Below are 13,860 nucleotides of genomic sequence, written 5' to 3' on the forward strand. Positions count from 1 at the left end.
AACCCGGGATTTGGACTAAAACCCAAAAAAAAATGCATACCACAGGTACCATTTATTTCAATTTTGTCTAAGAGAAAATGCAACAAAATTTTGTAAACTGTTGAATAATTCTTCCTATAGACCAGTAATTAAGCAACTTTGAAACATTGTTTGACCTTCTCATTGACCAAAATAAGATTCATGATTTTTAATGAATAAAGTTATTGTAGATATTGCATATAGTTTTGTACCTCTTAAAATTCAGTATTTGAGGTTAAATGTTTATTAAGGTAGGTGTGTGCGTGTATGTGTGTGTGTGTGTGTGTGTGTATATATATATATATATATATATATATATATATATATATATATATATATATATATATATATATATATATATATATATAAACTGATTCCTACGGGTAGCGGGTCCGAAAAAATAAGAACCGAAACCAGAACCACTTAAGGCAACTCCATAACTTTAGGAACCAGGAGCGGTTCTAGTTCCAGAATCGTTAATTCTGAGGCGGTTTCGATTCCAAAAGTAAATACACGAAGCTCATCCCTAATAATTTCATCATTGTAACAATTTTCTTTGATGAATGTTACAAGGTAACACGTCACTACCCCCACAACCAACATAAATGCTTAAGATTGATAGTAATTATTACCAAGATTAGAGCCATAATATCCTCTCTAATAAATGAAAGTTTTGTTTTTCCCACTTATCACATTCTCATTCAAATTGCCAAATGTAATTTTATGGTTATTTTGAATTTTTTTTTTCCACATGTCATTTTATGAGTTTTTCAATCTTATTAACTTCTACATAATATTTTAACGTAATAATTTGCAATAAATGGATATTAATTTCATTAATAAGCTTTCCTTTTAATTTTAAAAATTTCAAAATTAAAGCTCATTAGTTTCTTTTCTTTACTTAAATTATTTGTTTAAATTTAAAAGATATAAACCGTTTACATTATAATAATTCATTATTTTTTTTATTTTCTTATAAATTCAAAGTTCTTAAATATTTTGATCTTTATATTTATTTTATTTTTAAAAAAAATTAACTAATGTAATATATAGGTCTCATAACTAGTTAGCCAATATGAGCAGCTGAATGTGTACAAATTATTCAATTGTTTTCGATAATTACCCTTGTTACACATATAACATACCTTTGATTTAAGGACAATATCAAATGAATCTAAAGTGCTCACATATACAGTGTTTATGGTTAGACTTTTATTAACGGTTAAATCAGCTGAAGACCATTATATGTATACACACATCGAAGCATGTATCATACTTGTATGTATTAAAAAGGGTGATTTTTCATGAAAGGTGTCATAATTGATAAAGGGGAGAAGAGTTTGGACTCATGCTCATGCTCATGCCGCCAAAAGGCAGTTCGATCATGCAAAAGTTCACTTTGGTTTTTGTAGGATGAATAATAAACTCCCACGACTGCAAAGCAAAAGAAATTGAAGACATATAAATATGTATTAATTGTCGAATGAGATAATCTTAAAAGAAAAGGGAAAATCTATAGAATCGTAAAAGTTATTTGTAAGGTTAGTACCAGATTAAACCATGAATTAAATACAATTTAGAGAGATTTTTTAACTTCAAAATATAAGACCTGAAAATTTGTTATTGTTTAGTTTCAAGAACCAATTCGTGGACCCAGGATCAGCAAAACCCAACTGAATTTGAAGAGAATGAAAAAAATCAAATTGGATATTTCAAGATATATTATAAGTCTTGATTTACTCTCCATAGCATTCCCTGACGTAGAGAAGGAAGACTCTATATAATATATAAAAACATATAAGATTGTGTCGTAGATGATTTCGGATTTTGATTTTGACGATCGCCGACCCCGACCCTTCTTCTCTGGCAGGATCAAACGCCACCAGGGATGGGTTAGAACTGATCTGTGCGTGGGTTTTTTATTGATTTGATTTTCTACTTTTGCATTGGTTTTCTAGTTCGTTGTAACACACAAGAAGCAAAATTCTTGATTTCTGATCCATCTTAAGAATGAGGGGGGGGGGGGGGGGGGGGGGGGGTTGGATTCTGATCGATTGACGAAGACTTTCTCATCTTGTAATCTTGAATTCTCTTTTAAATGTAACGTAAACATGTATAGGAATTCAATGGAAAGTGGTCAGTGGCGTTGGATTTTGAAGTCTAATCATAAGAAAGAGTCTCGTAATAAGGCACATGTAAGTCCCGAAATTTCAATTATTTATGTAACGAACTTCCCCGAATCTGTTTTAAGCATTCATCTATGGCGTGTCTGTGGTCGATGGATAAAATTGTGGATGTTTTTATTTCTAAGAAGAGGTCTCGTATGGGTAAATTTCAATTGAATAATCCTACTGATGAGGTTATTGACATTGTGTCTGGGGATTTTGTTATGGAGAAAGAGAAGCGTGCATGGCTTGTTAAAGTGAGAGACTTCCCAACTCTTACTTTTCTCCATATGCTTTGCATGAATGAGGGATTTGATGATTTCATTATTCGGTACGTAGGGGGTATATGGGCCTTTCTAATACAAAAAATGATGATGGTATTGGTAATAAGAAAGATTTCTTTGAAGATGATGGTAGTGTTCAATCTCTTCAAGTTAACAAAGAAACTTCAACCGACCCGTTTGGAATTTATGATACATTGAAAAGAATGGAAAAAGATGTTAAGTGTTCCAAGACTACATTTGGAATTCAAAATCCAATCACATAAGAAAAAAACCAATCCTTTAAGACTTGTGCTGAAGAGTTCTATGCTTCAACTGTTCATCCGAATAAGCCCGATCATAGCAGCATTCTATGCATGTTGCAAACCACCCACATCACCTGCAAATCCTACTGATTGTTTACATGCTGGTTCCTCGACAGTAGCTTCTGATGCTCCTCTGTTGTTCTCAACAACATGCAGATCATGCTGATAATGTTGTTGTCAAATGCAGTCATGTCCTAAAATATGTTGTGAGATCTCAAAACTTGGACCCTAATCGGGTTGGTTTTAAGGGGGGACTTGGTCATATGTCGAGGATTTATGTTTCTGAAGAGGAACTCTCTCACCCACCAGGGTTTTCTAATTACAAAAATGATAACTCTGATGGGAAAAAAAGAATTTTAGAAGGGTCATTTTCAAATTTTAATATCCAAGAATAAGCTAAGAAAACTATAGATATGGGAGATGATGAGGGATTTATTGTGGGTGGTTGTTTTTCTCGAGTTCCAGAAGTCTTTGGTGGTCATGTTGATAAAAGATGATACCCATGAATTGCATCTCTATAAATATTCAAGGGGTAGGGTGAAAATCTTGTGTTATAAACATAAGGTTAACTTTTTGGCAATTCAAGAAACGAAGATGGAAACTTTAGACTTGGGTGTGGTATGTTCGTTTTGGGAAAACACTAGTTTTTCTCATGTTTTCTCTCCTTCTCAAGGAGCTTCGGGAGTAATTTTGGTTATTTGGAACCCGAATGATTTTCTCAAAAAAGGGTTATTATTTCTAAGTGGTTTGAAGCAAGTGAGGCTGTTTGTGTGTTGTCTGGTTTAGAAGTGATGCTTATCTCTATTTATGCCCCACACAATGTAGAGTGCAAGAGACAATTATGGAACAACCTTTTGCAGTTGACTGTTTCTTTCTTGGGGGTATCAATTTCATGGGAGGTTTTTTAATCAATTCATTGATGAGGCACACTTGATTGAATGGATCGATTTTTGGTTTCAATTGGTATTCTGAGCTCTTTTCCACATTTATCAGGTATGGTGTTGGAGAAGAATATCCCATATCATCGACTTATCCTTATGGTGGAGCATGCTGTCAATTATGGTCCTACTTCTTTTTGATTATTTAATTCATGGATGGAGATGGAGGGTTTTGATGAAGTGGTCATGGATTCTTGGAGTCATCCAGTTAGGGCTTCTGAAGATGCTAATCCTTGGATTAGATTTAAGAAGAAACTCCACCATCTTAAATCTAATTTGAGGGTTTGCAACTCTTATGCTAGGACTCAGATGTTTGGGAAAAGATCTGAGATTCAAGAGAACATAGAATCTCTTGATCAACGTCTTATGGAGAATGATGGCTAGAATCTCTTGCGGGAACAAAGAATCACTCTTGCAAAAGAATCATCATATATTCAGCACCTCACTCAGATTGATTTAATGTAGAAGGTGAAGATTCAGTGGGGTGTTGAGGGTGATGAGAATTCTAGCTTTTTTCATGACACTGTTAATTGTAAGAGACGAAAGCTTGCCATTCGTGGTGTTATGCGGGATGAGTTGTGGATTGGTGCGCCGATGCTTGTTAAGGATCCGTTTCAGGATTTTTATCAGTCCCTTTATAAAAGGCAAAGGGGTAGAAAGCTTAAGACCCAGTCGATCCATTTTCATACTCGTTTCGAGTCTTAGATCGGTTTTCTTATTGCTCCTTTTTCTTGCAATGAGATTAAAAGTTTCCAGAAGGTTTTTCTTTTGGCTTCTTCAAAAGATATTAGGATCTTTTGTCTGTTGACATTGAGGTGTTTGTCTCTCACTTTCATCATCATTCCTCCATTCCTAAGGGATGTAATTCATCCTTTTTCATTGTGATCTCGAATGTTAGAGACCTAAAATTTGTTAAAGATTTCATACCTATTAGTTAATTATTGGCAAACTCTTAGCTAAGAGGGTAGCAGAGGTTATTGATTCGGTGGTCAGCTTGGAGCAATCTACTTTTGTTAAAGGTAGACAGATTTTAGATGGTCCATTCTTATTGAATTAAGTGGTCTCTTGGAAAAAAGCTGCAAAACATCCCCTAATGATCTTCAAGGTGGATTTTGAAAAGGCTTATGACTCTTTTTCTGAGGATTACTTGCTAGAGATGATGCAAATTATGGGGTTTGGGCCAATCTGGTGTGGATGGATTTTAGAGATGTTGAGGTCTTCTAGAGTTTCTGTTTTGGTCAATTGTTCTCCTACTGTTGAGCTCCAAATGATCAGAGGCCTTAGGCAGGGAGATCCCTTGTTCCCTTTCTTATTTATTTTAGCTATGGAAGGGTTCCATGTCGCCTTGGTGAGGGCCCAGTTGGCTAATGCATTCAGGGGGATCAGTGTTAGTGGTATGGAGATTTCTCCTTTATTTTATGCCGATGATGCGGTGCTTCTGATAAATTGGGATCTAAAGAATACTAACATGATTGTTTGTATCATGTGTTGCTTCTTTCTCACCTCGGGTCTGAAAATCAGTTTGCTTAAAAGCAAATTGATTGGTGTAGGAGTCCTGTTTTCTTAGGTTGTGAATGTTGCTAATCATGTTGGTTGTGGAGCTGATTCTATTCCGTTCATTCATCTAGGTGTGCATATGGGTCGGAACATGGCTCAAGTTTCCGCTTGATCACCAGTTATTGAGCGCATTAGGAGTCGTCTGGATGGGTGGAAGGCACACTATTTTTCATTTGGTGGTCGCCTTACTCTGATAAAATCTGTATTGGGCAGCTTAAGAATTTATTTGATGTTTATTTTTCCGGTTCCAGTTACAGTTATCCAGCAGTTGGAGTCTCTTAGGGCTAGATTTTGTTGGGGTGCGGATCGTGATGATAGATGTATGCATTGGATTAGATGGGATAGAGTGACGGGGAGTAGAGCAGACGGTGGATTGGATGTAGGTAGCTTGTATTCGTTTAATAGTGCTCTTCTCTTACTCCTAAAAATGCTTATTCGGGTCCTTAGAATAGTATTATTCATGCCTTACGTATTCTGAGGAATCGGGATTTTGATCTTCAGTCTTTTTGTCCGATCTGTGTGGGTGACGGGAGAATTACTTCTTTTTGGATGGATGTCTGGTGTGGTACCTCCCCCATTTCCATGAGGTTTCAGAGGATTTTTGCGCTTGATGTGCATAGGTAGGCGTCAGTTCGGGATCGTTTTTTGATTGGTTTAGAGACCCATTCTATTAGACGTAAGCCTAAGGGAGGTATGGAACAATCGCAATGGGAGGAGCTTACTGCTCTTTTACAGGTTGAAGTGTGCCAACAAGATATGGGGCGTGCAAGTATGATGGAGAAATTTCAAAAGAGAAGTGTTGTAAAATCATGGCAAACACCATTTTCGCTTCTAACATAGCAAAAATTTGCCCAACATATATACATGGACCTCCTCCAAACGGAAGGTAACATGCTCGACCCTTAGTCAACTTTGACACACCTTCAGAGAATCTCTCAGGATTGAACTCCTTCACATCATCACCCCATATTTCAGGATCATTATGTAAATGGATAGTACTCACTTGGAGGAGAGTTCCAGCTGGTAACATTATGTCTCCTAATTTGTTTTCTTTGTGTACCATACGTCCTAACCGGTGGATATAGCCTAAGAACTTTGTTAAAAATCATGTTGACCTGTTACACACAATAATTAGTACAATATATAAATGAACAATGTTGAAGCAAATATAGGGCCTTCATAATGATGGAAATACTTACTACTTTTAGATGATTTAACCCCTCAAAATCCGGTTTTTTGTCTCTAAAAATGTGTAAAACTTCATCTGTAGGCTCTAGCACGTTCTTGCCAGTTACTGTGTTGACCCAATAAAATCATAGTCCAAATCAATAAATTTCTTGTAGTTTCTTGTCCAACAATATAAAATAGCTTGCATTTCTCAATAATTTCTTCGATTGTTAGCCCTGAGTTTCTATTACTCTCTTGTTTAATTTCATCATTATTTGATTTCAAAAGAATTTCTAGCAGGTCGTCATTACTACTTTTCCCAGCTTTCATTGCAACAAGTCGACTATCAATAATACCTCTTATTGAAGCTTTGACTTTTTGGTTTATCTCTTTCACCCTCTTGTTGTGTTTTATTGGCAAATGGCTACAAGATCGTGTTTAATAGCTCACAAGTCAGATTTTCAAGAGTAAAAATTAGGAAATACACTTGAACTACAAATTGGATATAGTTGTTTATTTTAAAAACATCAATCATAACATGATTAGACCAATCCTCAAAAACAATCTAACATGCTCACCTTGATCCTGGAATGTAAATTGACTGTGTTGACTTTATAACCAATTCAAGCATTTCCTGCTGAAGTTCAAATATCTTTCTTCCTTCATCAAAACTACTACCAAATACTGTACGTGAAATTGGATCATTAGAAAGTGTCTGGAGATAAGGACAAACATCAACTTCACAGGAGCTTTCTTTGGTGAGCATCTCCGCCCATTTGTTTACCAGATCATTGCAACTCGTATAGAATGCAGGTACTATAAGCTACAGACAAATGTATACAAATTTAGAAGTGTTAGATTTCTTTTTCAATATTGTAATTGATAGAGAGAAGGGGGAATAAACCTTTAACTTTTCAACATGGAATGCAGGATTGATAATCTTTCTATGTTTGACCCATTTGTCACCTTTAGCATCAATGACCCCTTTCATTAGCTTTCTTATTATAGGATTTCCTCCTCTTGCTTTCGCAAATTTATAATAATTAGCCAACATCTCTTTTACCAAGATAGGTTCAGTCACGTACACCATAGGTTTTGGTCCCATCCACGCGAAACAAATCTTACCTATAAAACATAAGCATATATATATATATCAGTTAACTTCCATATTTTTGGAATATTGTTCCCATAAAAATTATTTTTAATATTTATCCGAAAATATAAAAAATGATACGATTTGTTGTCTTATTAACCGGTTTCTATTTTAAACAACTAATTTTCTCTAACCTGGCTATTGTTATTGCTTCCTTTCTTCGAATTAGGTTACGATTAAAAAAAATGCACGTCCATAAGGGAGAGGAAAGGTCGCCAATCAAATTGTAAGTTTTTTGGGGTTGTAGTAGTTATTAACGGAGACTAACCAATGGCATCATCATAAGTAATAGGGATGAAACTGGGTCCAAACCCGGACTGGATGGACCTGGACCTAGAAAACCCGGAACTGGTTAGATATGCATTTTTTAAAACTTTCACAGAGTACAAAAATGCTGAAAAACTAAAAACTTCCAACTTTGATATCTTCACTTTGGGAGAGCATAAATCAATGAATATAAAACTAAAAATGACAAATTTTAGTTTAAAATCATGTAAAAACTCTAAACTACGGGTCGGAAAAAACTGTATGTCAATCCAAGTTATAACGAATGAGATATACATGTTTTAAACGCTTCACAGAAACCGGTTCCAGCCCCTAAAAGTGGTTCTGGTTCCTAACATCGGTTCCGGTTCTCAGACCCGGTTTACCCAGACCCGATGGACCCAAACTCGAATTACCCGGAACCCGGATGAAACCAAATTTTAAACCCGGAACCAGAACGGGTTCTAGATATTCCGGTTCTAGTCCGGTTTTTCAGTTTTAAATCTCATCCCTAATAGGTAACATCACACTTCAATCACCAAACTAAGGATGATTACTTAAAAAAGTTTTTTTGGGTTCTAGTTAGAGCGTCCGCGGTGCGGTTTGGTGTGACTTATAGGTAAAACTGTAAACCGCACCGCATATACACATTGAGTTTTTTTGAAACGGCAAACTGCACCACAAATGTTTAAAACCGCGTAATGCGATACGGTTTGGTGTGGGCGGTTTACGCGGTTTGGATGCGGTTTGTGCAGTCACAGGAATTGCTTTTAAAATAAAAAATATGATTCTTTTGTTAAAATATTTTAATAAATTGTAATTCGTGTTATAATGCCTTTAGTTTTAGAAGTATGATTGTTGTTGTTTTTTTTTTTTTGAAATAAAATTGTACTTTACATAGTAAATTTTAAAGACCTCACTCAAGTAAATATAATTGCATGTGTGGTTTTCGTTTTTTGCTTTGCCTTGACTAAATTCTCGTGGGGTACAAGAAGTTTGATTAGATATGTGTTCGGAACAGAGCGTTTGGAAGCGTTTGAGAGCTTCTAGCTTCTAACGTTTGACAAAACGCTCCGTTTTGAACAGCAAGTCTCGTTTGACACTACAAGCTTCTAGCGCTTAGTTTAAACAAAACGCTTCAAATCCAAATACTACTTCATGTAATGATGCGACCTTGCTCTGGTTTCTTCCGTGAACTTCTCTCGATCGTCTAGCTATCACTGCAAGATCACAAGAACAGAGGTCGTCAGCCGCTTTCCGGGAGGGACTCCTGGAAGAACGCTCTGACGGTCAAGTTAGAGGGTATTTTAGGGTTTGTGTGTATTCTCTCTAGAAAGCTTAGAGAACTCACTTCGTAGGTCTGAGAGCACATCCTTTTATACCTAGCGCTCATGCCTGAGCCGTACCAGATATAATCGCTTTTGGGGAGACAGGATCAGAGGCGCTGATTGGAGGGTCGTGCGCCTTCAACCGCTAGAGCGCTCTCAATGGCTCAGAAGATAATGCTCTGATCCTCCTGCTTGTCTCCTGACCGTATCTTTTGTCCTGGAGCCAGGAGCGCCTCTTGGTGGGTGCGAGCCTTTCGCCTGTGCGCTTCGCTCCCGGGGACGCCAGCGGGCGCTAAGCCTGCTGGGCTGAGCTTAGTTGGCGTGCCCGGCTCTTGGGCTAGACGCGGTTCTGCTGTGCTGCCCTAGGCACGCCATCAAGTCCACCAGTCTAGTAGTCGCAACGTTGCAGCGCTAATTACGGCGTTCTGGGCTTAACTAACTGACGTGTGTCGGTTTTTCTTTATCCGTCACTCCGTCTTTAATGGCGACGTGACTGCGAGATATGACTGGCAGTTATATCACTGTGCCAGACATTTAAATGTCCCGCCTCTTCCACTTCCTTATTAAGGGTCTCTGCACGGTTTCTCTTGCCTCATATGTTCTTCTTTTTCCTCTTTGCGTTCATCTTCTATTTTCATTCATGGCAAGCCTTCCCGGAATCATTCCATCCACCGCCAAGTATCGTCAATTGGCGATCACTTATGGTTTGTCTTCCTTGTAGGGTGTGGAGTTTCCCTTTCCTGGTTCCAGCATCTCTTCCCCTCCCCTAGTAAGATTGGGGTTTATCTGAAAACCCTAGACGCTTGTATACGCTTTCCGCTAACGGATTTCCAGGAGGAGGTCCTCCAGAATGATGGTTGTAGCCTTCAGATGTTGACTCCCAATGCAGTTAACAAAGTGGTTGCGTTTGAAATGATCTGTCGGGCCAACGGGTACCTTCCGGATTACTTCGTCTTCAAGTTTTTCTTCCGGTTCTGTGTTACCGGAGATAAATGCACTTTCTCAGTCCGACGAGGGGGACACATTTTTTGGTACATATCAAATAATATATAAGGACGGGTGATTATATTCTCATCCCTGTGTCTAATTCTCATACTCATATCTTATAAATTTTATTTTAAAACACTATATGGTGTGGATGATGATATGATTATGTACAACTTATTATATATAAAGCATATAAAACAAACTATATAAAATTATAAAGTTTAATAGGATCTATGCATGATGCGTTTTTTAGCTCCAACAAAGAGATATGATGTTTTACTTGAATATTATGTGAATAATTAACCCTTAGATATTTGTATGATGTTTGTTTGGAAAGTCGTATTAAAAATGTTAATAACTAAAAACTCAATTTTATGAAATACGAGGAGCTTTAATAAAATTAGTTCATTGTAGAGAATATTAGAATTGAACAATATAGTGAATATGTTTGGATGTGTTGTTAGCAAGGTTCTAAATGGCGTGAGGCGTGGCGTGACGGCAAGGCCAAACCTCAAGCTTAACGAGCCATGGCGAGCCATGGCGTTTTTCAAGACGTGATGTAAGGCGGCGATTTTGTATTAATTTAAAATTATATTACCACATAAATATAAATTTATATTAAATATAACTACTTTTTAGAAGTGTTAGATCAATAATTAATAACAAAAAGTTAACAAAAACCACACTACTTGTATCTCCGATTTGAAAAGACATAACAAAGAGCAAAAAAATGTGTCTCAAACGAAAAAACATGCGCCATAACACGCCATAACGCGTCATGGCGCGCCATGACGCGCCTTTTAGAACACTGGTTGTTAGTGAAGCTAACGAAATTGTAGCGAATGTTAGAATTGAACCTAAATTCTCCTATAAAACATCTCATTGAAAAAAAAACAATTTAATAAAATTCCAAATATTGAAAATAAACATCAATCTTTTTAAAAAAAATTATTTTATTGTTCTTGTGGATATAACAATTGTTCAATAGAAAGTAGATTTAAACAAATAAAATATTTTATATCATTTTTTTGGATTTTTATTTAATAACTCAAAGTTAGTTTTTTTTTTTTTTGAGAAATTAAATTACCTCCTACCTTTTATGCCTATAATTATTCCTACTCACTAAAATTATGATAAATAATCATTCAATTTAATCGTATTTGATATATTCCTAATATAGTCTTAACGGGTTAGTTAAGAAAATATGGAATGATGACAATTGTCATAATTTTATTGGGTATGAATAATTGTAGGCATAAAAAATAGGAATCAATTTAATTTCTCGTTTCTTTTCTTATTTAATGATGAATTAAAAAATTGATGTTTAAATACTTATTTATGGAGTCATATATTTTGCAGTAAATTTAGCTTATTAAATAGAAACTACTTGAAAATTTATTCAAATGATGGACTTTGTAAAGAATGTATGTTTTTAAATATGTTACTTGCGAAAAGAAGATTTTTGAAATTAAAATTATTGATATCCCCGAATTACCATGGGTGAAGAAAAATTGAATATGTTAGTAATTTTAAGTGTTGAAAATTTGTTTCTAGCTAGTCCTGACTATCAAAAATAATTGATATTTATGTTTCAAAGAATACACAAGACGTAGTTGTTGCTGATTTTTGAAGTTTTGTTTGTATTATTGTGGATTTCATTTAATTAAAAATCTATTGCTCTTTTGTTTAATAAAGTTTGTTATACATGTGTATGGTGCATTGTGCGATACAAACAAATGAGCATTACTTTTTTTTCATCTCACCGTGAGCATACAAAATCAATAGATCCGCCATGTAAATAAGCACTGCTGTGTACCAACATTTTGTTTATGAGAAACCATAATGTGAAACAACTTAAATTAATTTATAATAAAAGAGAAATTAAAACAAACAAACAAACATTAAAAAAAAAATAGTTGAATCTCGTACATAAATAATACCAAAGAATTAGAACATTAACATCTTTTCTAAAGCTCAAGCTCAAATATAAATAGTAGGCCATATTTCTTATTTTTTGTTTGCTTCCTTTTCAGCCTGCAAACCAAACAACAAATTATAATAAATAAAAAATAAAATCTATTCAAAAACTTATCTACGATATTTTACAGATGGCAAATTCTTAATTTTTGATTCTTTTATTTTTGGAAATAAGAAAGATGATGAAACTTTTATTGAATGTCTATGATTATGTTATAATGATAGATGAAGAAGTAGGAATGTGTGGTTATGATTTTACCGCTTTGACTACACGATCAAATGCTTCAGGGCCATACTTCTCAATATAACGCTCGACAGATTTCCTTGCATCGAGGCTCATCATTTGAAGGACTTTCCGCTGTCCTTCGGGGTATTTTGAGCTTACATGGCTCCCAACCTTGACGTATTTTCTAGCTATATTCGCATATATGTATGCTGCCCCATTGATTCCAGGTAGCACCAACCACATGCAAAACAATAGCTTCAAGTAGGGCCAAAATGGAAGCCTGTTTATTTCCAAAGTTATCGAATTTCAAGTGAATATGAAGCCCTACGTAACTTCAAGAAGCATTGAAATTGAATAAATTACCATTGGAGGACTTTCCAAAATGAAAGCTCGAAGAGGGTTATGAACGAATATAAAACCCAATAAGTGAGCCATTGTTGATCATCTTCTGGTGTAGAGCTTTCGAGCGCTAGCATGGATGCATACCTTTTTATAAATTTGTACAATCATAATCATTAGTTCCACATCAAGATAAACATTTTTTTAAAGACTAGATGATTTCGTGTAACATATATAAAATGCTAACTTACAAGGGGTAAAGAAGCATTACTCCAGGCCTGAATCAAATTAACAAAATCAAAACAAGTTAGTTAAATGATGGTTAGATTTTTCATATTGTTGGAATACAGCTCCAAATACATACCCGACTAGCGTGTCCAGATGTCTAGCGATTGTTGCAAGAAGCCCCATTGTTTTTCTTGTTTTCAATGACGTTTACTTGTTTTTGAATTGAAAGAATAAATCATATGCATGATGAATTGTGTATTTTGATGGTTATATAAGTAAGTAGTTCGAATGTCTAAGATGAAGCAAAGCAAAGGATATCTTTTTGGTATAATCTTCTTTTCTTTAGTGAGAAGCAAGAAGGTGGGTGGTGAATCGTGGCCTTGGAATCCCTCCATATTATTCTAAAAGAAAGTTTCAAAAGAATGAACATGAGAGTATGCTCGTTGATACCAAAAATGAGGAATATTACTTCTTGCTATTTAGTTATTCAAAATACGTTGTAGAGGTTTAATCCGAAATTTTTTTTTTTTTTTTTTTGTAGAGAGAAAACTATATTAAAACAATAATATAATTTATTTTTATTAAATAATCATATCATTTTTTTTTCAAGAGAGAGGACACCTGGACACAAGTTTATTTTAAATAGTCAACAACTTTCTACCGGATTGTCCATAATTATGGGTTGGTTGAGTTTTTGGGCTTAAGTTTTTGTTTTTGGACCAGTCCATCAAACGCTTTAAGTATTGAAGAATGAAGATGTCCCTTTTATCTTCACGCCATGTTAAGGACGACGCCACCACCAACCACCACATTTGCCGCCATCACCCACCACCTTCACCTCCACCCCACTACCGTTACCATCACCCACTACTACCGTCGTTTCCACCACCACCATATAGTTTTAAGAGAAAGTAAAATTAAGTAAAA

The 13,860-nt window shown here is 35.4% G+C and overlaps 1 protein-coding gene and 1 long non-coding RNA gene across 2 annotated transcripts; one reads left to right on the plus strand and one right to left on the minus strand.

Moving 5' to 3' along the window:
• Positions 1-3,070: 3,070 nt before the first annotated feature.
• LOC111906640 (uncharacterized) lies at positions 3,071-11,060 on the plus strand. Its single transcript, XR_002855285.3, has 2 exons — positions 3,071-6,150; positions 6,240-11,060. It is a non-coding gene; the product is annotated as an uncharacterized LOC111906640 (long non-coding RNA).
• A 948-nt stretch (positions 11,061-12,008) lies between these two features.
• On the minus strand, positions 12,009-13,201 carry LOC111906628 (HVA22-like protein f). The gene is made up of 5 exons (XM_023902399.3): positions 13,070-13,201; positions 12,957-12,983; positions 12,730-12,852; positions 12,400-12,646; positions 12,009-12,197 (listed from the first exon to the last, which is right to left on the minus strand). Exons 1-5 carry the CDS (start codon positions 13,114-13,116, stop codon positions 12,171-12,173), a joined length of 471 nt encoding a protein of 156 aa, XP_023758167.1. The 5' UTR covers positions 13,117-13,201; the 3' UTR covers positions 12,009-12,170.
• Between the last annotated feature and the right edge of the window lie 659 nt (positions 13,202-13,860).

Source organism: Lactuca sativa, chromosome 8 (assembly GCF_002870075.4).
Source record: "Lactuca sativa cultivar Salinas chromosome 8, Lsat_Salinas_v11, whole genome shotgun sequence".
Classification (NCBI taxonomy): Eukaryota; Viridiplantae; Streptophyta; class Magnoliopsida; order Asterales; family Asteraceae; genus Lactuca; species Lactuca sativa.

Excerpts from the sequence above, each read along its gene's own strand:
- LOC111906628 (XM_023902399.3), bottom strand. The coding sequence starts at position 13,116 with ATGGGGCTTCTTGCAACAATCGCTAGACATCTGGACACGCTAGTCGG. Across the intron at positions 12,984-13,069 it reads CATCTGGACACGCTAGTCGG|GCCTGGAGTAATGCTTCTTT; the intron begins GTATGTATTTGG and ends AATTTGATTCAG. Across the intron at positions 12,853-12,956 it reads GTAATGCTTCTTTACCCCTT|GTATGCATCCATGCTAGCGC; the intron begins GTAAGTTAGCAT and ends ATTTATAAAAAG.